General features: G+C 44.2%; 1 protein-coding gene across 2 annotated transcripts in view; it reads right to left on the bottom strand.

Annotated features, from left to right (window-relative positions):
- Window positions 1-1,938: 1,938 nt before the first annotated feature.
- RGL3 (ral guanine nucleotide dissociation stimulator like 3) overlaps window positions 1,939-25,403 on the bottom strand; it is a 61,900-nt gene continuing 38,435 nt past the window's right edge. The window contains exons 16-18 of one of the 2 annotated variants that reach the window (XM_077261919.1): window positions 8,237-8,428; window positions 7,927-8,041; window positions 1,939-4,490 (exon numbers count right to left, since the gene is read on the bottom strand). In XM_077261919.1, coding sequence (XP_077118034.1) covers window positions 4,396-4,490; window positions 7,927-8,041; window positions 8,237-8,428 — 402 coding nt within the window. In that variant the 3' untranslated portion in view covers window positions 1,939-4,395. The remainder of the gene's footprint in view (window positions 4,491-7,926; window positions 8,042-8,236; window positions 8,429-25,403) is intronic. The other variant, XM_077261918.1, reaches the window with a different exon arrangement.

A 25,403-nucleotide genomic window follows, 5' to 3' on the forward strand; every position in this document is an offset into this window, starting at 1 on the left:
TGGCCAGTGTGAACATGCGCCTGTATCCTGCAACGCCAACTTATATTCCAGTTTTTTGCTTCCAAAAAGAAAACATTCTTCCTTCAGTATCAATGGATAACAGAAACAATCCTTTACTTCAGGCTGAATGAAACAACATAAAGGTAGCAGCCTCACCAAACTCTCAATTCCCAGCAGCAGCTCACATTTGTATTAAATGTGTTCACCAAATACCTCTCTGTTTGGCTCCAGCAGCTCTGTCTTTCTCCAGTCTTGGCACACTCCACACTGCTGAGCGAACCTAGCTGCTGCTAATTGGCCTGTAAACTCTGGACTGAATCATAGAATCGGCACTTCCCAGCCAGATTCTTTTGGTTATTCAAAAAACGCGGACTCAAAATACAGTCACATTAAACCCTAGTAGCCTAGTTTTACTGGTATAGCTTACATTACCGACACATATCTACCATCCAGAATCTCACCTGCTTTCCTACAAGGGGTAGAGGCGGGATGTCTATATTTATGGTATATATTCCACCGAACCAAGAGAACTGGGAGTAATCGTAAACTTTCAGATTCTGAAGATTTCCTTGCAGTTTCAGAAAACCCCTATCCTATGGCTGCAGTTTGTTTTGAAACAAAACAAACCCAAAACTTTTCTTTTTTCACCCTCATTCAGTCCAGTACTGCATCTCCGCCACTGCTACTGTTGTCTGTTATTGTCTACAGCGCTGCTGACATCGCTTTGTCAGCGCTGCAGTCAATCAGCAGTTTGCGCTGCCTATTTGGGCACAGCCGCGGAGACCACTCATTGACTGCAGTGCTGATGATGTGACATAAGCAGCGCCACCGGACGTGGCAGCGGAAACTCAGCGCTGGATCTGGGAGGGTAAGTCAAATGCTGTTTGTTTTAAACTATTTCCGAGAAACATATTTTTTATTTATCTCTTTCATTTTATTCTGGCAAAGTCAAAAAATTAAACTTTTATATTTATTTGTTTTTTAAAAATTTTTTGGACCCTTTTAGTGACTTGGATCTGTAGAACAAAATTCCTGATCTCCTGTGAAGCCCAGCCATTGTCTGAGCTTCCTTCTTCCATCAGTACAATGCTCTCTTTTAAATGTATCTCACAATCCGGGTACCACACTTGAAAATTTTCGTCTGTAACATGTCAAATGTGTCATGTGCACATGTTGTCTTCTCCAGCACAATGAATCTTGATATGCCACACCAGTGTAATGAGTTCCATATCGACCCATCAGCAACATTCAGTGCACCCATCAACAACTGGATTTCTCACTGATTCATATTTTTATTATCATATATTAGAGAGCGGCTACAAAGATTGTCTATCCTGTGGGGGAGCCGTAAACGGACAACTCGCTGATTTGAGCTTGGACTGTGTAATGCTTCGTTTCACCTGGGGGGGGGGGGGGTGCTGTAGGGAAATTGAAAACTTGCAGATCACAACTGATTTGTGAGGGTGCCAGCTTGTGATGTACTTTTTTATAGGGGGGTTCAGGTTCATGTTTAGATCATGGCACAATCACCTGCCCGTCTGGCTCTATCAGTTAATATGAACTGCTGATGTGGACAAACCCTTTAAGTGCGCTTAGGTACTGTTGTTCTTTAGGTTGTATTCACACAAAGTGGTTGAGACACAGTTGTCTGCACGCCCCACCTTACAGTATCCCACCAGAGCCAGGGATGCCGTCAGGTAAGAGGTGGTTCACATGGCTCCCATCTGGTGGCAGAAGATTACTAATGTGGCCGCTGGATCAGGTCTTGTGTATTGATTAACGCTTGGAAAATTGTGACATATATTTGAGACACTGTTGTCTGCACACCCCCACCATACTGCATCCCACCAGTGACATTATCATTCCCAAATTCCCACCATCCCCCAGGACCACCCCAGACAATGTCCCTCCCACAAAAATTACATGAAATCACATGCTAAAGTGCTTTTTTTTATTTCACGAATCAAGTAGTTAGTGGTCACATTATTTTGGATGTCCGTCGTATTGGTCCATAGGATGATAATTGCAAAATTAATGTACATTGTTTGGTGGTTAAGTAACCCTTTGGACATAGGGTGCACGACTGGCTACGCATGGTGCAATTTTTGTAAAGATGAGAAATAAATAGATTTTTAGGGCTTTCTGTGATTGGATTTTTAGCTCTCTTGTAGCATGGAGAGCCAGTCTGTTGTATAGCAGACAGAACTTCCATTGACTAATTTCATGTATGGACATAAATGGTGGTCACCCAAACAACGGAGTCAGGTGTTTGCTTCTCCTTCGCCCTTGTCATATACATTTTTGTCTAATATTTGGAAAGGAGAAAGCTGATACCAGCCAGTCTATTGTATAGCAGATACATCTTCCTGTGACTACTTTCAGATCTCTACATGTACAGTAAAAATGGTGGTCACCCAAACAGGAAGTCAGGTGCTCGTTAGCCTGAATTTCCAATAAATTGAGGAAAAGTTAAATTAGGAAGTAATTATAGATTCATCAATTGTATCCAAAAGTCATACAAGATGAAGTCAAAGTCTACAATACACCGAGCATTTATGACGATTCAGTATTTGGCCTGTTACCCAGAGCATCTTATTAGCTCGGAAATAGGAAATCGAAACAGAAGTATATTTACATATTAAAAAGATAAATTCTATCCTGTCATCCCACAATTTCCCCCCACCATGCCCATTTTTTTGACTCAGTCCGCACCACGGTCAATAATTGAAATGTCATAAGCAATTAAAGGGGATTCCTTACTGCCTCCAGATCTCCTGACCTAAAATGTGGACGAGATATCCATGTGAATAGTGAGCGTCTGTACCTTCATTTTGTGTTACAGTTTCGGGCCTAAATACTTAAAGAGGACCTGTGAGTTGAAAAAAATATCTCACTTTATTTATCTGGTGTACATGCTGCTGTTCTCCTGAATCCGACGCTGTTTTTCTTTTCTTCCTGAGCCTCTCCATTCCCGAGATATGGCCTCCTCTAACCCTCTGTATCTAGAAAAGTGGGCGTGGTCCTCAAGTAGACTCCTACTTTGTAACGTTTATGTCCCCTCCCAGTTGTCTAACAAGACTAAATTTACAGAAAGGGGTGATATCTCGGGAACGGAGAGGCGCAGGAACAAAAGAAAAACAATGCCAGATTCAGGAGAACAGCGGCATTCACATCGGGGAGAAAAAAAAAATCATTTATGGTAAGCGACTGGTCCTCATTCATCTGAGGGTGTTCATAAAATTCTATGAATAATTTCCAATAAATATCAATATGATTAAAATGTAATATCTTAAGAGCAATTCCTGCCACAATTGATTCAAATAAATTTTTATAAACATCATTTTAATTCTATGTGTCTCCCATTATACCTCGGAATAGAGCTCAAATGTTCTATTCCGTCGCCTGGGAGGAGCTTCATTATGTGCTGACTTTTGCCACCTGCTGATTAACAAGTGTAACACTATCCCTCCAGACAACAAAACGTGGTCCCTTGAGGATGAGAATGTAACTATTATAATACTGTCCCTTATGAACTAAAATATACTACAGTACGGCCTCCTAAGGACAAGAATAAAGCTACGATTTTACTGCCTTCTCTGGGCCTGAATATAGTTACTATAATACCACCCCCTATACACACAACTATATTATAATACTGCACCCTGTAGGCAAAAATGGGGTCCTGCACAAGTACAATTATTTTTATATAAGTCTGGAATTGCCCTCTAAGTAATCAATCACTGGCCGTATGCCTCTGTCCGAATCCACATGAGTGTGAAACACGGTCCGAGTATGGACCACGATGTTTGTACTGACCACGGGTCTCGTGACATGTACTCAACAGCTTCAAATATGGCTATGGAGCCCTTTAATTTGGGTCAGGAGACCCACAGCCAGTCCGTACATCACGGTCCACACGCCGTAAAATTTACCCAGGAAAAAGTGTCACGTCCCAATCACTTTCCCAATCCGTTTTGTCAGGTTCCTTTTATGAAAAATAAAATAATCACCAGCTTTCCAGTTATCTCATCCATTTTCTGGATCCATAAATTGGGTTATGCCATCCAATCGAGAACAAAAATAGGAGCGCATGTACAAAAACAATCATATTTTTTGAGAACTTTCTAGGGTCCTTCTAAATAAACTGTCTCAGAGGAATACATATGTTGAATATTGGGCGCATATTAGTAGCCATAATTTAGGGGTAACCACCAGAAACCTTTGTAACGGAGCGAGGGTCAAGAAAATCTGAAGGAAGACAGGTTTAGAAGATGGACTTTCCAGTTGATATAGTCTACATTGTCATAATAAATATACATGAATAAAGTGTTATATAAATGGAGATGTAGTCCTCAGTGGCAGTCCTGCCGTATTGGCCTTTGGCAGCTCTTAAAATCAGCTGATTTTGACTCTCCTGCGTAACACAAAGTCAAAGTTGGCAGAAGTATTCATGGCATAATATACGTTGGCAGTGTCCGGGATGGTCAGTTCTGTAATGAATTGGAGAGAAAGAAAATTATGGTCGAAACCAAACAAATTTAGATATGTACAGATACTAATACTAAACAGTGGGTCAATTCACACGATAATCAACACGTCAGTACACCATCTTAGCACACTATCTTAGAAAACCATTTTAATACACCATCTAAAGACACAACCTTAGTACACCACCTTGTTACATCATCTAAGAACACCACCTTAGTACACCTTCTGAAGACACAACCTTAGTACACCACTCTATCACCTAAGTACACCACCTTGTTACATCATCTAAGAACACCACCTTAGTACACCTTCTGAAGACACAACCTTAGTACACCACTCTATCACCTAAGTACACCACCTTGTTACATCATCTAAGAACACGACCTTAGTACACCTTCTGAAGACACAACCTTAGTACACCACTCTATCACCTAAGTACACCACCTTGTTACATCATCTAAGAACACCACCTTAGTACACTTTCTGAAGACACAACCTTAGTACACCACTCTATCACCTAAGTACACCACCTTGTTACATCATCTAAGAACACCACCTTAGTACACCTTCTGAAGACACAACCTTAGTACACCACTCTATCACCTAAGTACACCACCTTGTTACATCATCTAAGAACACCACCTTAGTACACCTTCTGAAGACACAACCTTAGTACACCACTCTATCACCTAAGTACACCACCTTGTTACATCATCTAAGAACACGACCTTAGTACACCTTCTGAAGACACAACCTTAGTACACCACTCTATCACCTAAGTACACCACCTTGTTACATCATCTAAGAACACCACCTTAGTACACCTTCTGAAGACACAACCTTAGTACACCACTCTATCACCTAAGTACACCACCTTGTTACATCATCTAAGAACACCACCTTAGTACACCTTCTGAAGACACAACCTTAGTACACCACTCTATCACCTAAGTACACCACCTTGTTACATCATCTAAGAACACGACCTTAGTACACCTTCTGAAGACACAACCTTAGTACAGCACTTTAGGACATCATCTAAGGACACAACCATCTTAGAACGTTGTCAGTGGACCTTGGTATACCATTTTGAGGCATCTCCTAAGGCAGTGTTCCCCAACTCCGGTCCTCAAGAGCCATCAACAGGTCATGTTTTCAGGATTTCCTTGGTATTGCACAGGTGATGGAATTCCTGCCTTTCCAGGTAATGCAATTATCACCTGGGCAATGCTAAGGAAATCCTGAAAACATGCCCTGTTGGTGGCTCTTGAGGACCGGAGTTGTGGAACACTGGTCTAAGGACACAACTTTAATGCACCATCTTGAGACCCCATCTAAGGATATAACTCTAATACACCATCTTGAGACACTAAGGACTCAACTTTAATACACCATCTTGAGACCCATCTAAGAACATGATCTTAGTTACACCATGTAATAACTTCATATAAGAATATGACCTTACGACACCATCCAAAGACCACCTTGTTATATTGATTTAGTACAACATCTTAAAATACCATTTTAATACATCATGTTAGCATGTTATCTTGAGACATCATCTAAGGACAAGTGCTTACTACACCATCTTAGGACACCAACTTAGTACACCATCTTAAAACATGCATACCAGGATAGGGATGAGGGGACCATATATACCAGGATAGGGATGATGAGCCATGCATACCAGGATAGGGATGAGGGGACCATATATACCAGGATAGGGATGAGGGGACCATATATACCAGAATGGGGATGAGGGGGCCAAGCATACCAGGATGGGGATGCGGGGGCCATGCATACCAGGGTAGGGATGAGGGGACCATATATACCAGGATGGGGATGAGGGGGGCCATGCTTTCCAGGATGGGGATGAGGAGCCATGCATACCAGGATGGGGTTTAGGGGGCCATGTATACCAGGATGGGGATAAGGGGACTATGCATACCAGGATAGGGATGAGGGGACCATGCATACCAGGATAGGGATGAGGGGACTATGCATACCAGGATAGGGATGAGGGGGCCATGCATACCAGGATAGGGATGAGGGGACTATGCATACCAAGATAGGGATGAGGGGGCCATGCATACCAGGATAGGGATGAGGGGACTATGCATACCAAGATGAGGATGAGGGGACCATATATACCAGGATAGGGATGAGGGGACCGTGCATACCAGGATGGGGATGAGGAGGCCATATATACCAGGATGGGGATGAGGGGACCATATATACCAGGATGGGGATGAGGGGACCATATATACCAGGATAGGGATGAGGGGACCATGCAGACCAGGATAGGGATGAGGGGGCCATGCAGACCAGGATGGGGTTTAGGGGGCCATGTATACCAGGATGGGGATAAGGGGACTATGCATACCAGGATAGGGATGAGGGGACCATGCATACCAGGATAGGGATGAGGGGACTATGCATACCAGGATAGGGATGAGGGGACCATGCATACCAGGATTGGGATGAGGGGGACATATATACCAGGATGGGGATGAGGGGACCATATATACCAGGATGGGGATGAGGGGACCATATATACCAGGATAGGGATGAGGGGACCATGCATACCAGGATAGGGATGAGGGGGCCATGTATACCAGGATGGGGATGAGGGGACCATATACAGTATACCAGGATGGGGATGAGGGGGCCATATATACCAGGATGGGGATGAGGGGGCCATATACAGTATACCAGGATGAGGATGAGGGGGCCATATATACCAGGATGGGGATGAGGGGGCCATGCAGACCAAGATAGGGATGAGGGGACCATATATACCAGAAAGGGGTGAGGGGGCCATGCAGACTAAGATAAGGATGAGGTCAACAGATATACCAGGATGGGGATGCGGGGCTATATATACCAGGATGGGGATGAGGGGGCCATGCAGACCAGGATGGGGATGAGGGGGGCATGTATACCAGGATAGGGATGAGAGGGCCATGCATACCACGATGGGGATGAGGGGGGCATGTATACCAGGATGAGGATGAGAGGGGCATGTATACCAGGATAGGGATGAGAGGGGCATGTATACCAGGATGGGGATGAGGGGGGCATGTATACCAGGATGGGGATGAGGGGGGCATGTACACCAGGATAGGGATGAGGGGGCATGTATACCAGGATGGGGATGAGGGGGCATGTACACCAGGATAGGGATGAGGGGGCATGTATACCAGGATGGGGATGAGGGGGTCATGTATACCCGGATAGGTGATATTAAGTACAGAATTGACCACATTTTTTGTTTCAATTTTTTTTCTCTAATTTCCACCTCTAAAACCTAGGTGCATCTTATGGTCCTGTGCATCGTATAGTCTGAAAATACAGTAATATAGGATGAAAATAAAAAAAAGAAAGAAAATGATGTATGATAGTAAAGAAAATAAAAACCGGAGACGTATCCGTCCTCACCTCTACCCTCGGATAATAGCTGCACCAGCTGGAAATCGTCCGGTTTGCACGACTCAATGTTGTGTTTATGTAAGGCTTTCTGTATTACAATGCGGGATTTATCTTGGCTGGTGAGCTGGAGAAGAGAAAAAATATTAGAAAATAGCACTTTTTTTGGGTGGGGATTTGTTGATCTCATGCAAAAATTTAATCTGACAAAAATAAAAAAAAATAAATGTTAATGTACATGGGATGACAAGCCCCATCGTAGTTGTATTGGCAGCCATACTGATTGTCATCCATCTTTCCCTACGATCACGTTGCCTCTTACCAGAATGCTCTTATACAGGTTTCCATGAGTGTTTTCCATACTGACACGGATAATACAGAGATCTGCGATCTGCTGGTTATATACAGGGAGCGAGGGAGAGACTGGGGAGCGCGGTGACGAAATATATCGCGGTGCGTCTTCTCTGACCGGAGTGCCGGGTGGAGTGAGAGGTTCGATCATACTGCCCCGATCCTGCAGGAGTCATAAATTAAACATTTATATATATATATATATATGTATATATATATATATATATATATATATATATATATATATATATATATATATACTGTATATTTATACAGCAGATCAAATTAACCCTATAATACCTATCATTCCTGATCTTGATTATTAGTGAGCTCATAGACAAGTATATTGCAGGTGTATATAAGGGGATATGGCAGTGTACTGGTAAGGCTGGGGACACACACAACGTATAAAAATACGGTCCGTTTTACACGGACGAGAATCGCCCAAATGTTGCCAAAACAGTGATCCGTGTGCAGTGCGAGGATGCGATTTCCTCGCATCAAATTATCCGTGTGACACCCGTACTGCGATATTTTCTCGCAGGCTTGCAAAACCGACATCTAATGGATTTATGTGCTCAAATGTTCGTTTAAACATATACAGTATGTATATATATATATATATATGTCATTTAGACACACACACATATATATATATATATACTGTATTTATATTTAATTCAGCGCGAGATATGTGAAAAGCCGGTAATTCAATTGCCGGCTTTTCATTTCTCCTTCCGAAACCCGACATGATATGAGACATGATTTACATACAATAAACCATCTCATATCCCCTTTTTTTTTTGCATATTCCACACTACTAATGTTAGTAGTGTGTATGTGCAAAATTTTGGCGCTGTAGCTTGTAAAATAAAGGGTTAAATGGCGGAAAAAATTGTCGTGGGCTCCCGCGCAATTTTCTCCACCAGAGTGGTAAAGCCAGTGACTGAGGGCAGATATTAATAGCCTAGAGAGGGTCCATGGTTATTGGCCCCCCCGGCTACAAACATCTGCCCCCAGCCACCCCAGAAAAGGCACATCTGGAAGATGCGCCTATTCTGGCACTTGGCCACTCTCTTCCCACTCCCGTGTAGCGGTGGGATATGGGATAATGAAGGGTTAATGTCACCTTGCTGTTGTAAGGTGACATTAAGCCAGATTAATAATGGAGAGGCGTCAATTATGACACCTATCCATTATTAATCCAATAGTACGAAATGGTTAATAAAACACACACACATTATTTAAAAGTATTTTAATGAAATAAAGACACAGGGTGTTGTAATATTTTATTAGACTCTTAATCCACCTGAAGACCCTTGTCACCTGAAACAACGTTTCAAAAAAACAAACAACAATATTCCATACCTTCCGTCGTTCTGTCCCACGTTGTAAATCCATCTGAAAGGGTTAACTAATTTTACAAGCAGAAGCCTGTTAATGCAGCTGCCCCTGCCTGTAAAAACCCGAGGAATGAATGGGAAGCAGGGTGACCTGTCGTTACCTTGAGTCGCGGTGAGGCACCCTCTGCTGGATGTCCTCATGAACTGGAGCCTTGGAATTTTTCCCATGCTCGAGTTCATATGAGGACATCCAGCAGAGGGCGCCTCACCGCGACTCAAGGTAACGACAGGTCACCCTGCTTCCCATTCATTCCTCGGGTTTTTACAGGCAGGGGCGGCTGCATTAACAGGCTTCTGCTTGTAAAATTAGTTAACCCTTTCAGATGGATTTACAATGTGGGACAGAACGACGGAAGGTATGGAATATTGTTGTTTGTTTTTTTGAAACTTTGTTTCAGGTGACAAGGGTCTTCAGGTGGATTAAGAGTCTAATAAAATATTACAACACCCTGTGTCTTTATTTCATTAAAATACTTTTAAATAATGTGTGTGTGTGTTTTTCTACCCATTTCGTACTATTGGATTAATAATGGATAGGTGTCATAATTGACGCCTCTCCATTATTAATCTGGCTTAATGTCACCTTACAATAGCAAGGTGACATTAACCCTTCATTACCCCATATCCCACCGCTACACTGGAGTGGGAAGAGCCAAGTGCCAGAATAGGCGCATCTTCCAGATGTGCCTTTTCTGGGGTGGCTGGGGGCAGATGTTTGTAGCCAGGGGGGGGGCCAATAACCATGGACCCTCTCTAGGCTATTAATATCTGCCCTCAGTCACTGGCTTTACCACTCTGGCAGAGAAAATTGCGCGGGAGCCCACGCCAATTTTTTCCGCCATTTAACCCTTTATTTTACAAGCTACAGCGCCAACATTTTGCACATACACACTACTAACATTAGTAGTGTGGAATATGCAAAAAAAAAAAGGATATGAGATGGTTTACTGTATGTAAACCATGTCTCATATCATGTCGGGTTTGGGAAGGAGAAATGAAAAGCCGGCAATTGAATTACCGGCTTTTCTCTAACACCAGTGCGTATTTCTCGCAATGCACACGCATGGTCCATGTGTAATCCGATTTTTTCTCGCACCCATAGACTTGCATTGGCGAGTCTCGGCCGAGATACGCTGACAATCGCAGCATGCTGCGATTTTACTCGGATCCTGAATACGGCGGAGAAAATATCGGATGATGGGAGCTGCACCATAGATTAACACTGGGCCGAGTGCTATGCGATTTTTTATCGCATAGCACTCGTCCGTATTACGGTCTAGTGTGACCCCGGCCTAATATGTAGTGTGCTGCTTATGACGTAGCATGTAAGGTTATATGGAGGTACACTGAGAATATAGAGCTATACTAAGGTAATATGTTGGTGTATGAGGTTTTTTTAAGTTATAAGGTGGCATATACAGTGGCTTGCGAAAGTATTCCCCACACACACCCTTGGCATTTTTTGTACCTGGAATTTCACTTTTTCTTTGGGGGTTTGCATAAGTTCAAATAAAGAACCTGCCTATAACTTTGAATATTTGGTTTTCTTTTTATTGTGACGCAAACAACAAATAGAACAAAATAACTGAAAACTTCAGTGTGTATAACTATTCACCCCCCTAAAGTCAGTACTTTGTAGAGCCTCCTTTTGCGGCAATTGTAGTTGCAAGTCGCTTTGGATACTGTAAGTCTTTGAGCTTTCTGCATCTGGCCACTAGGATTTTTGCCCATTCCTCAAGGTAAAACTGCTCCAGCTCCATCAAGTTAGATGGTTTCCTCTGGTGAATAGTAATCTTCAAGTCTGGCCACAGATTCTCAACTGGATTAAGGTCTGGGCTTTGATTAGGCCACTCCAAAATATTTACACATTTCCCCTTAAACCACTCGAGTGTTGATTTAGCAATAGGATTTGGGTCATTGTCTTGTTGGAAGGTGAACCTCCGTCCCAGTTTCACATCACTGACACACTGAAAAAGGTTTTGCTTAAGAATAACCCTGTACTTCGCAACATCCATCTTCTCCTCGACTTGGACCATTTTCCCGGTCCCTGCTGTCAAAAAACATCAGCACATCATGATGATGCTACCACCATGTTTCACTGTGGGGATGATGTTCTTAGGTTAATGAGCTGTGTAATGAACATATCGTTTACCTTGGTGTCCAAAAAGTTAAATTTTGGTCAGCACCTTCCTCTGTATATTTAAGGAGCCTCCTACATATCTTTTGGCAAACGCAAAACGAGTCTTACAATTTTTGTGTGTAAATAAAGACTTATTTTCTGACTACTCTTCCGTAAAGACCACCTCTATGGAGTTTGCAGCTTATTATGATTATATGTATAGACACTCCAGTATCTGCTTGGGAACTCTGCAGCTCCTTCAGGGTTACCTGTGGTCTCTGTGCTGCCTCTCTGACTAATGCTCTCCCTGCCCGAGCTGAGACTTTTGGTGGGCTCCCTCTCTATGCAGGTCTGTTGTGGTACCATATTCTCTCCATTTGAAGATAATGGACTTGATGGTGTTCTGGGGGATCATCAAAGATTGGGACATTTTTTTTTATAACCTATCCCTAAGTTTTACTTCTCAACAACTTTGTCCCTGACTTGTTTGGAGATCTCCTTGGTCTTCATGGTGGTGTTTGGTTAGTGGTGCCTCTTGTTAATGGTGTTGTTTGGTTAGTGGTGCCTCTTGTTCATGGTGGTGTTTGGTTAGTGGTGCCTCTTGTTAATGGTGTTGTTTGGTTAGTGGTGCCTCTTGTTCCTGGTGGTGTTTGGTTAGTGGTGCCTCTTGTTAATGGTGGTGTTTGGTTAGTGGTGCCTCTTGTTAATGGTGTTGTTTGGTTAGTGGTGCCTCTTGTTAATGGTGGTGTTTGGTTAATGGTGCCTCTTGTTCATGGTGGTGTTTGGTTAGTGGTGCCTCTTGTTCATGGTGGCATTTGGTTAGTGTTGCCTCTTGTTGATGGTGTTGTTTGGTTAGTGGTGCCTCTTGTTAATGGTGGTGTTTGGTTAGTGGTGCCTCTTGTTAATGGTGGTGTTTGGTTAGTGGTGCCTCTTGTTAATGGTGGCGTTTGGTTAATGGTGCCTCTTGTTAATGGTGGTGTTTGGTTAGTGGTGCCTCTTGTTAATGGTGGTGTTTGGTTAGTGGTGCCTCTTGTTAATGGTGGCATTTGGTTAATGGTGCCTCTTGTTAATGGTGTTGTTTGGTTAGTGGTGCCTCTTGTTAATGGTGGTGTTTGGTTAGTATGCTGTTGTGAATTCTGCTCTTGGGCTCCCTCCGGTGGTTGTAAGTGGTAGCGCTGCTGTCTCTGAGTCGCAGCATTTGTCAGGTGTGTTCACTTTTTGCAAATCTGACTGGGCTATTTAGTCTTGCTTCACCCTTTAGTCAGTGCCAGTTGTCCATTGTTCCTGGAGGATTCACATCTCTGCCTGGTCTCTCCTGCTTGCAGTTCTTTTCAACAAAGATAAGTTTTGCCCTTGATTTTTTGCTGTCCACATGCTGTGGCCTTATTGTTCAGTTCTTTTCCATGTTTTTTTGTCTTGTCCAGCTTGGTCTGTATAAGGATTTGTTTAGCCAAGCTGGTATCTCTGGAGATGCAGATATACCCTCCATATCTTTACTTAGCTGTGGAGTTTTTGTATTTTCTGTGGTGGATATTTTCTAGTGTTTTAATACTGACCGCATAGTACTCTGTCCTATCCTTTCTATTTAGCTAGAAGTGGCCTCCTTTGCAAAATTCTGATTTCAGTCTGTGTATGTTTTTTCCCTCTCCTCTCACAGTCAATATTTGTGGGGGGCTGCCTATCCTTTGGGAATTTTCTCTGAGGCAAGATAGTTTTTCCTTTTCTATCTTTAGGGGTAATTAGTCCTCCGGCTGTGTCGAGATGTCTAGGGAGCACTAGGTACATTCCACGGCTACTTCTAGTTGCGGTGTTAGGTTCAGGGTCTGCGGTCAGTACAGGTACCACCTTCTCCAGAGTACGTCTCATGCTGCTCTTAGGCCACCAGATCATAACAGTACAACTGGCCAACAATGAGTTAACCTCATCTCAGAAGAAGGGAAGGAAAGTGCTGAGCCATTTTTTTTTCTGTAGTCTGTTGTTTTTTTTTCTTCCCTCTTTACCTCTGGGTGGCTCAGGAGTTCGGCGCTGGTATGGATGTTCAGGGATTGGCTTCAATGTGTGGATCAACTTGCTGCTAGAGTACAGGGTATTTCCGATTATATTGTTCAGACTCCGGTTTTAGAGCCTAGAATTCCAACTCCTGATTTGTTTTTTGGGAATAGGTCCAAATTTCTGAGCTTTAAAAATAACTGTAAACTGTTTTTTGCTCTGAAACCCCGTTCCTCTGGTGATCCCATCCAGCAGGTTAAAATTGTTATATCTCTGCTGCGTGGTGACCCCCAGGATTGGGCATTTGCCCTGGAACCTGGGAATCTGGCGTTGCTTAATGTAGACACCTTTTTTCAGGCGCTTGGGTTATTGTATGACGAACCTAATTCAGTGGATCATGCTGAGAAGACCTTGTTGGCCCTGTCTCAGGGTCAAGAAGTGGCAGAATCATATTGCCAGAAGTTCAGAAAATGGTCTGTACTGACTAAATGGAATGAGGATGCCTTGGCGGCAATCTTCAGAAAGGGTCTTTCTGAATCCGTTAAAGATGTTATGGCGGGGTTCCCCACGCCTGCTGGTCTGAGTGATTCTATGTCTCTGGCCATTCAGATTGATCGGCGCTTGCGCGAGCGCAGAGTTGTGCACACTATGGCATTGTCTTCCGAGCGGAGTCCTGAGCCTATGCAGTGTGATAGGATTGTGTCTAGAGCTGAACGACAAGGATTCAGACGTCAGAATAGGTTGTGTTTTTACTGCGGCGATTCTGCTCATGTTATTTCTGATTGCCCTAAGCGTACCAAGAGAATCGGTAGTTCTGTTACCATCAGTACTGTACAACCTAAATTTCTGTTATCTGTGACCCTGATCTGCTCATTATCATCATTTTCTGTCATGGCATTTGTGGATTCAGGCGCCGCTCTAAACTTAATGGACTTAGAATTTGCAAGACATTGTGGTTTCCCCTTGCAGCCTTTGCAGAGTCCTATTCCTTTGAGGGGCATTGATGCTACACCGCTGGCTAAAAATAAACCTCAGTTTTGGACACAGCTGACCATGTGCATGGCGCCAGCACATCAGGAAGATTGTCGTTTTCTGGTGTTGCATAATTTGCATGATGCTATCGTGCTGGGTTTCCCATGGTTACAGGTGCATAATCCGGTATTAGATTGGAAATCTATGTCTGTGACTAGTTGGGGTTGTCAGGGGGTTCATGGTGACGTTCCTTTGATGTCAATTGCCTCCTCCCCCTCTTCTGAAATTCCTGCGTTTTTGTCAGATTTCCAGGATGTATTCAATGAGCCCAGGTCCAGTTCCCTTCCACCGCATAGGGACTGTGATTGTGCTATTGACTTGATTCCAGGCTGTAAGTTCCCTAAGGGCCGACTTTTCAACCTGTCTGTGCCAGAACATACCGCCATGCGGAGCTATGTTAAGGAGTCCTTGGAGAAGGGGCATATTCGGCCATCTTCTTCACCATTGGGAGCAGGTTTTTTTTTTGTTGCCAAAAAAGATGGCTCCTTGAGACCCTGTATTGATTATCGCCTCTTGAATAAGATCACGGTCAAATTCCAATACCCTTTGCCTTTGCTTTCTGATCTGTTTGCTAGGATTAAGGGGGCTAGTTGGTTTACTAAGATTGACCTTCGAGGGGCATATAATCTTGTTCGTATTAAGCAGGGTGACGAATGGAAAACTGCGTTTAATACGCCCGAAGGTCATTTTGAATACCTTGTGATGCCATTCGGACTCTCTAATGCTCCATCTGTGTTTCAGTCCTTCATGCATGATATATTTCGGAATTCTCTTGATAAATTCATGATTGTATATTTGGATGATATTTTGATTTTTTCAGATGATTGGGAGTCTCATGTGAAACAAGTCAGGATGGTATTTCAGATCCTTCGTGATAATGACTTGTTTGTGAAGGGGTCTAAGTGCCTCTTTGGAGTACAGAAGATTTCTTTTTTGGGCTTCATTTTTTCTCCCTCATCTATAGAAATGGATCCGGTTAAGGTTCAGGCCATTCATGATTGGATCCAGCCCACATCCGTGAAGAGCCTTCAGAAATTTTTGGGCTTTGCTAATTTTTATCGCCGTTTCATTGCCAACTTCTCCAGTGTGGTTAAACCCCTGACCGATTTGACGAAGAAAGGAACTGATGTGACGAATTGGTCCTCTGCGGCTGTTTCTGCCTTTCAGGAGCTTAAACGACGATTTACTTCTGCCCCTGTGTTGCGTCAGCCGGATGTTTCTCTTCCTTTTCAGGTTGAGGTTGACGCTTCTGAGATTGGGGCAGGGGCCGTTTTGTCTCAGAGGAATTCTGATGGTTCCTTGATGAAACCGTGTGCCTTCTTTTCTCGAAAGTTTTCGCCTGCGGAACGCAATTATGATGTCGTCAATCGTGAGTTGTTGGCTATGAAGTGGGCATTTGAGGAGTGGCGACATTGGCTTGAGGGGGCCAAGCACCGTATTGTGGTCTTGACCGATCATAAGAATCTGATTTATCTCGAGTCTGCCAAACGGCTGAATCCTAGACAGGCCCGATTGTCCCTGTTTTTCTCCCGCTTTGATTTTGTGGTCTCGTATCTTCCGGGTTCTAAGAATGTTAAGGCTGATGCCCTCTCTAGGAGCTTTTTGCCTGATTCTCCAGGGGTCCTTGAGCCGGTCGGTATTCTGAAGGAAGGGGTGATTCTTTCTGCCATCTCCCCTGATTTACGACGGGTTCTTCAGGAATTTCAGGCTGATAAACCTGACCGCTGTCCAGTGGGGAAATTGTTTGTTCCTGACAGATGGACTAGTAAAGTGATTTCGGGGGTTCATTGTTCTGTGTTAGCTGGTCATCCGGGGATTTTTGGTACCAGAGATTTGGTTGGTAGGTCCTTTTGGTGGCCTTCTTTGTCACGGGATGTGCGTTCTTTTGTGCAGTCCTGTGGGACTTGTGCGCGGGCCAAGCCTTGCTGTTCCCGCGCTAGTGGGTTGCTTTTGCCTTTGCCGGTCCCTGAGAGGCCTTGGACACATATTTCTATGGATTTTATTTCGGATCTTCCGGTTTCCCAGAGGATGTCAGTTATCTGGGTGGTTTGTGACCGGTTTTCTAAGATGGTTCATTTGGTACCTTTGCCTAAGTTGCCTTCCTCTTCTGATTTGGTTCCGTTGTTTTTTCAGCATGTGGTTTGTTTGCATGGCATTCCGGAGAATATTGTGTCCGATAGAGGTTCCCAGTTTGTTTCTAGGTTTTGGCGGGCCTTTTGTGCTAGGCTGGGCATTGATTTGTCTTTTTCTTCCGCATTTCATCCTCAGACAAATGGCCAAACCGAGCGAACTAATCAGACTTTGGAAACTTATTTGAGATGCTTTGTGTCTGCTGATCAGGATGATTGGGTGGCTTTCTTGCCATTGGCCGAGTTTGCCCTTAATAATCGGGCTAGTTCTGCTACCTTGGTTTCACCCTTCTTTTGTAACTCTGGTTTTCATCCTCGTTTTTCTTCGGGGCAGGTTGAGCCTTCTGATTGTCCTGGGGTGGACTCTGTGGTTGACAGGTTGCAGCAAATTTGGGCTCATGTTGTTGACAATTTGGTGTTGTCTCAGGAGGGGGCTCAGCGTTTTGCTAACCGTCGTCGGTGTGTTGGTTCCCGGCTTCGGGTTGGGGATTTGGTCTGGTTGTCTTCCCGTCATGTCCCTATGAAGGTTTCTTCCCCTAAGTTTAAGCCTCGGTATATTGGCCCTTTTAGGATTTCTGAGATTATCAATCCAGTGTCCTTTCGTTTGGCCCTTCCAGCCTCTTTTTCCATCCATAATGTTTTTCATAGATCTTTGTTGCTGAAATATGTGGTGCCCATTGTTCCCTCTGTTGATCCTCCTGCCCCGGTGTTGATTGATGGGGAGTTGGAGTATGTGGTTGAGAAGATTTTGGATTCTCGTTTTTCGAGGCGGAAGCTTCAGTATCTTGTCAAATGGAAGGGTTATGGCCAGGAGGATAATTCTTGGGTTGTTGCCTCCGATGTTCATGCTGACGATTTGGTTCGTGCCTTTCATTTGGCTCGTCCGGATCGGCCTGGGGGCTCTGGTGAGGGTTCGGTGACCCCTCCTCAAGGTGGGGGTACTGTTGTGAATTCTGCTCTTGGGCTCCCTCCGGTGGTTGTAAGTGGTAGCGCTGCTGTCTCTGAGTCGCAGCATTTGTCAGGTGTGTTCACTTTTTGCAAATCTGACTGGGCTATTTAGTCTTGCTTCACCCTTTAGTTAGTGCCAGTTGTCCATTGTTCCTGGAGGATTCACATCTCTGCCTGGTCTCTCCTGCTTGCAGTTCTTTTCAACAAAGATAAGTTGTGGCCTTGATTTTTTGCTGTCCACATGCTGTGGCCTTATTGTTCAGTTCTTTTCCATGTTTTTTTGTCTTGTCCAGCTTGGTCTGTATAAGGATTTGTTTAGCCAAGCTGGTATCTCTGGAGATGCAGATATACCCTCCATATCTTTAGTTAGCTGTGGAGTTTTTGTATTTTCTGTGGTGGATATTTTCTAGTGTTTTAATACTGACCGCATAGTACTCTGTCCTATCCTTTCTATTTAGCTAGAAGTGGCCTCCTTTGCTAAATTCTGATTTCAGTCTGTGTATGTTTTCTCCCTCTCCTCTCGCAGTCAATATTTGTGGGGGGCTGCCTATCCTTTGGGAATTTTCTCTGAGGCAAGATAGTTTTCCCTTTTCTATCTTTAGGGGTAATTAGTCCTCCGGCTGTGTCGAGATGTCCAGGGAGTGCTAGGTACATTCCACGGCTACTTCTAGTTGCGGTGTTAGGTTCAGGGTCTGCGGTCAGTACAGGTACCACCTTCTCCAGAGTACGTCTCATGCTGCTCTTAGGCCACCAGATCATAACAGTGTGCCTCTTGTTAATGGTGTTGTTTGGTTAGTGGTGCCTCTTGTTGATGGTGTTATTTGGTTAGTGGTGGCTCCTGTTAATGGTGTAATTTGGTTAGTGGTGCCTCTTGGTAATGGTGGTGTTTGGTTAGTGGTGCCTCTTGTTAATGGTGGTGTTTGGTTAGTGGTGGCTCCTGTTAATGGTGTAATTTGGTTAGTGGTGCCTCTCGTTAATGTTGGCCTTTGGTTAGTGGTGCCTCTTGTTCATGTTGGCGTTTGGTTAGTGTTGCCTCTTGTTGATGGTGTTGTTTGGTTAGTGGTGCCTCTTGTTGATGGTGTTGTTTGGTTAGTGGTGCCTCTTGTTAATGGTGTTGTTTGGTTAGTGTGCCTCTTGTTAATGGTGTTGTTTGGTTAGTGGTGCCTCTTGTTAATGGTGTTGTTTGGTTAGTGTGCCTCTTGTTAATGGTGTTGTTTGGTTAGTGGTGCCTCTTGTTCATGTTGGCGTTTGGTTAGTGTTGCCTCTTGTTGATGGTGTTGTTTGGTTAGTGGTGCCTCTTGTTAATGGTGGTGTTTGGTTAGTGGTGCCTCTTGTTAATGGTGTTGTTTGGTTAGTGTGCCTCTTGTTAATGGTGTTGTTTGGTTAGTGGTGCCTCTTGTTCATGTTGGCGTTTGGTTAGTGTTGCCTCTTGTTGATGGTGTTGTTTGGTTAGTGGTGCCTCTTGTTAATGGTGGTGTTTGGTTAGTGGTGCCTCTTGTTAATGGTGGTGTTTGGTTAGTGGTGCCTCTTGTTAATGGTGTTGTTTGGTTAGTGGTGCCTCTTGTTAATGGTGGTGTTTGGTTAGTGGTGCCTCTTGTTAATGGTGTTGTTTGGTTAGTGTGCCTCTTGTTAATGGTGTTGTTTGGTTAGTGGTGCCTCTTGTTAATGGTGTTGTTTGGTTAGTGGTGCCTCTTGTTGATGGTGTTATTTGGTTAGTGGTGGCTCCTGTTAATGGTGTAATTTGGTTAGTGGTGCCTCTTGGTAATGGTGGTGTTTGGTTAGTGGTGCCTCTTGTTAATGGTGGTGTTTGGTTAGTGGTGGCTCCTGTTAATGGTGTAATTTGGTTAGTGGTGCCTCTCGTTAATGGTGGCCTTTGGTTAGTGGTGCCTCTTGTTAATGGTGGCCTTTGGTTTATTGGTGCCTTTTGTTGATGGTGGTGTTTGGTTAGTGGTGGCTCCTGTTAATGGTGTAATTTGGTTAGTGGTGCCTCTCCTTTCATGATGTTGGGTTAGTGGTGCCTCTCGTTAATGGTGTTGCCGCAGCCTCTGTGGCCTTTCAGAAAAGGTAACGTGTATATACTGACAGACATGTGACAGATTACACTCAGGGGGACGTCCTGTCACTAAGTATGTGACTTATGAAGGGAATTGCTTTCATCAGAAAATTGTAAGGGCTGAATAGCAAAAAGGGGTGAATACATATGCACATACCAATTTTTTATTATTTGATCCCATACATTTAATTTATCCTTTATATTTTTCCTCACTTAATTTCACCAACTTAGACTATTTAGTGCTGATGCATCACACACAAATTGTATTACAAAAATATTTAAACACCGGTAATAATATAACAAAATAGTTAAAAAGCCAAGGGGGTGAATACTTTCACAAGCCACTATAAAGTAATATGGATGTAATATGGTGGTATATGCGGTTATGTAGAGGTATACTGGTAATATGGTGGTGTATGAAGTGGAGGTATACAGGTTATATGCTGATTTGTGAGGCTATTTGGAGGTATATTGACTATACGGTGTATAAAGTACTATGGAAGTGTTTTCTTGTGATGTTATATGATGGTATCCTAGTCATGAGGAGGAGTATTGGTTATACAGAGGTATATGAGATTATATGTGCAGGAATATATAGTATATACATTATACACATTGATCTAAAGCCCCCCATACACATTGGCTGAACCCTCTATATCGGTGGGCTCGGCCGACAGTCTAATGTGTAAAAAGAAGCTTCAGGACTCTCCCCCGACAGAAGATGTTGGGGGAGAGAAGGAACCGGCATATCCAGTTTTGGAGGGCCAATCCTTTTGTTCTCAGAGTGACTTCTGGCAGCGACCCTAGCAGTAGCGCTGGGCAGAGGCGGGAGAGACAGCTGCCGGACAGAGGCGGGAGAGACAGCTGCCGGACAGAGGCGGGAGAGACAGGTGCCGGACAGAGGCGGGAGAGACAGCTGCCGGGCAGAGGCGGGAGAGACAGCTGCCGGACAGAGGCGGGAGAGACAGCTGCCGGACAGAGGCGGGAGAGACAGGTGCCGGACAGAGGCGGGAGAGACAGGTGCCGGACAGAGGCGGGAGAGACAGGTGCCGGACAGAGGCGGGAGAGACAGCTGCCGGACAGAGGCGGGAGAGACAGCTGCCGGGCAGAGGCGGGAGAGACAGCTGCCGGACAGAGGCGGGAGAGACAGCTGCCGGACAGAGGCGGGAGAGACAGGTGCCGGACAGAGGCGGGAGAGACAGGTGCCGGACAGAGGCGGGAGAGACAGGTGCCGGACAGAGGCGGGAGAGACAGGTGCCGGGCAGAGGCGGGAGAGACAGCTGCCGGACAGAGGCGGGAGAGACAGCTGCCGGACAGAGGCGGGAGAGACAGCTGCCGGGCAGAGGCGGGAGAGACAGCTGCCGGACAGAGGCGGGAGAGACAGCTGCCGGACAGAGGCGGGAGAGACAGCTGCCGGACAGAGGCGGGAGAGACAGCTGCCGGACAGAGGCGGGAGAGACAGCTGCCGGACGGACCTTTCTTCAGCTGCCAGACATCTACAGTGGAGGATATTTACTTTTGTCTTTATATCATACATACAATAAACCGGGCTTTCTGCAGCCACCTGGCTTTTGATCTTCCCATAACAATGAGCAGTTTTTTATGACGCTTACCAAGGCTTATATTGAAGTAGATGAAAGCAGGAAAGGATAAAATCTTCAATTCTATTTAAGAACTTACAGATAGGCTGTATCATTCCTTATCATGCAAAATGAAAAACTAACGCTCCGGCTGCTGGGGACAGTTTTTTACTTTGCTGGATGTCTATGAAGTAAAATCTATTATTGTTTACTGTCAATCTTACTGTTTGCATAGGGCGAATGCCTAAACCTGAGTGTCCGGCCCTGTGACTTTACCTCCGCATTTCAAAGGCATGAGAAGTACAGTGGTGGCCACCAAGACAATATCATCTGATAACACTGGTCTACAGCCAAACTGCTTCAGAGACAAAAACAGTGGAACTTGATGAATTTTGCTGAAGTGAATCTGATGCTTAGATTTGCTGATTGGCTTTAATTGTCAAGGTCCAGAGAAGGTTGTAATAACTTATGACTTCGCTTATGCAGCTTAAAGAAAAATGGCGTCTTTATCATTGTTGCATTGTCAGTAGCTCATCTATTACATCGTCTATTTACTCTATTGAGGCCTCGTTATTCTATCATCTTAGGGCGACCAATGAAAAAATGCCATCTCAGCTCCGATGACCCTAATTACAGTGGCGTCACCTACTTTTATAAATGCTCTCTGTAAGGTATACAGCTTTAGGATTCCTTAGCTTAGTTTCTTAGCATATGGACATATCGTTTTTTTCAGATATGCCTCGTTCTTGCATTCACAAAGCGGTTTGGTTTTGCTAGATATGCTTTACAAAGGCAAAACCTGACTACCATGATAAGGAAAGCCTACAACCTGTATACTGGCTGCAGAATAGGGGTTCTGGACAAGGGTTGGGCTCCACACATAGGTTGCAATAGATGTGGATCACATCTTACCCAGTGATTGCATGGGAAGAGGTAATCTATGCCTTTTACAGTCCCAATGATCTGGAGAAAGCCAACAGATCACACTAACAATTGCTATATTTTCTTGGTGGCCCCCATTAGGAAAGGAGTTTCACGGAATAAGAAGTGGACTTTACAGTATCCTAACTTTCCATCTGCAATACACCCAGCACCACAAACAGAAGGACTGCCGGTTCCAAAAGCACCAGAAACATTTTCAGTCTAGTCAAGTGAGGAAGAAGAGGGCGCTTGGTGTCATGAAGCATTTCCCTCTCACAACCAAGACTTTCTGTCAGCAATCTCAACTGAACCACACCTTATAACACAAAGTGAACTGAACCATCTTGTTACATTTGGATAAGAGTAAGGCTGAGCTCTTTGGTTCCTGGCTATAGCAGTAAGGCTGGGCTCTTAGGTTCCTGGCTACAGCAGTAAGGCTGAGCTCTTAGGTTCCTGGCTACAGCAGTAAGGATGAGCTCTTAGGTTCCTGGTTACAGCAGTAAGGCTGAGCTCTTAGGTTCCTGGCTACAGCAGTAAGGCTGAGCTCTTAGGTTCCTGGTTACAGCAGTATGGCTGAGCTCTTAGGTTCCTGGCTACAGCAGTAAGACTGAGCTCTTAGGTTCCTGGCTACAGCAGTAAGGATGAGCTCTTAGGTTCCTGGTTACAGCAGTAAGGCTGAGCTCTTTGGTTCCTGGCTATAGCAGTAAGGCTGAGCTCTTAGGTTCCTGGCTACAGCAGTAAGGCTGAGCTCTTAGGTTCCTGGCTACAGCAGTAAGGATGAGCTCTTAGGTTCCTGGTTACAGCAGTAAGGCTGAGCTCTTAGGTTCCTGGTTACAGCAGTATGGCTGAGCTCTTAGGTTCCTGGCTACAGCAGTAAGGCTGAGCTCTTAGGTTCCTGGCTACAGCAGTAAGGATGAGCTCTTAGGTTCCTGGTTACAGCAGTAAGGCTGAGCTCTTTGGTTCCTGGCTACAGCAGTAAGGCTGAGCTCTTAGGTTCCTGGCTACAGCAGTATGGCTGAGCTCTTAGGTTCCTGGCTACAGCATTGGAATCTCCTAGCGGGCGATGTTCTGATTTCTTTGCTTCACAACCGTGATCTTGTCCAAGATCGTGTCCAATACTTCTCCATGGAGGGTGATCTTGTGGCATTGCTGCAACATCAACAGTTTAATGGAAGTTCTGAAGATAATTCGTAATCCAGAGGATTGGAGGCTCTTCATCGATTCATCCAAAACAAGCCTAAAAGCCATCTTGCTCCATAATGGCAATGCTCTACCTTCAATTCCAGTTGGTTATGCAGTCCACATGATAGAACCCTATGACAACATGAAACAGCTGTTGAGGTGCCTGACCGATGACCAACATTTGTGGCCCCTCTGTGGTCATCTTACTTGGTATCCAGGGTGGATACACAAAGTACTGCTGCTTTTTGTGTAAGTGGGATAGTTGTGCAAGAGAATATCACCACAATAAAAGAGACTGGCCTCCAACATTCATTTCAACCAGGGATTAAAAATGTCCGTCCACCATTGTTTATCAAGTTGGGCCTAATGAAGACCTTTGTAAAGGTAATGGATAAAAATGCAAAAGCATTCAGATATCTCATTGATAAATTTCCAAAGTTGAGTGAAGCAAAGATAAAGGAAGGAGTCTTTATTGGAAATGAGATTCGTAAGCTAATTCAAGATGACGAGTTTCTCCACTTGTGGCAGGGTAAGGAAAAGGCAGCATGGGTAGCTTTCACATTAGTAGTAATTAATTTTTTTTTGCAAACTATTAACAATTGGAGAAAAATCTCGTTAAGCCATATTAAGGATCTTGGCTGTAACATGTCCTTAAAGATTAATTTCTTACATTCGCATCTAGACTTTTCTCCACCAAACTGCGGAGCAGTGAGCAACGAGCACGGTGAGAGATTTCACCAAGATGCGTCTATGAAGAGAAGGTATCAAGGAAAATGGAATCCATCAATACTTGCAGATTACTGTTGGACAATTGTAAGAGATGATCCGATGCAGGAGGACAAGAGACAAGCAAAAATGAGTTGTCACGGAATGAGGAGCAAATTTTGTAGAGCAATTTCTGAATCCTTATATTGGAAAAATAATAATGTTTCAAATTACTGAAACTTTTATTCATTAACTATATGTAGCAGTAAAAGGAAAGCTCAACTCCTTGATATCATAGAAACAAGAACCAAATATAAATTTTCATTGACAGATTTGAATTCAGGAGGTCAAAATCAAGAAATGGCTCATTTCATAACTGAACCTGACAAATGTTGAAAATATGTAGAACAGTGTAATCAACCTGACAGTTTAGTGGATGGGGCGGAGGTCCGGGTTCTATGCGACCAGTCATATTCTTCCCCCTCCATGTCTGTATGGACCTTCTGCACTGGGAGCAGTCAACGAGAACAAAAAAGGGCCTTCACCAAACTGTTCCCACAATTTTCGAAGCTACAATTGTCCACAGTGAGATAAAGAAACTTGGCACTCAACTTTAGGAGAAACTGAAGTAGATTTTTAATGCAGTCAACAGTTCCAGTACAATATTCGCAATTGTCCACAGTGTCTTGTGATGAAGCATTAAATTTCCCTTCACTGGAACTAAGGGGCCGAGGCCGCCCCCTGATCAACCAGCCTTGTAGTTATGAAGTCAGCAGACTTTTCTGCCCTCAGCTCCTCAGCACGTGGCCTCCCGCTGTGTAACTTTGAGGCTGAGCTGTTGCGGTTCCTTCAACTTCTCAATAATATCACTAACAATTTATGAGGGAATATTTAGGAGGCAAGAAATGTCATGAACGTACTCGTTACCCCCGGTGGCTCCTGATACAGGACCGTACTTGTATCAATGAGCTTTTTACTAACATCCATTCTGTCCCATGTTAGTAAAGGCAAACTGCATGGCGAGGGGTCGGATGTTATAATAGGGAGGTGAGGTGCCGGAAGTTATGCACGAGGAGG

The sequence above is a fragment of the Ranitomeya variabilis genome, chromosome 5 (genome assembly GCF_051348905.1).
Source record: "Ranitomeya variabilis isolate aRanVar5 chromosome 5, aRanVar5.hap1, whole genome shotgun sequence".
NCBI lineage: Eukaryota > Metazoa > Chordata > Amphibia > Anura > Dendrobatidae > Ranitomeya > Ranitomeya variabilis.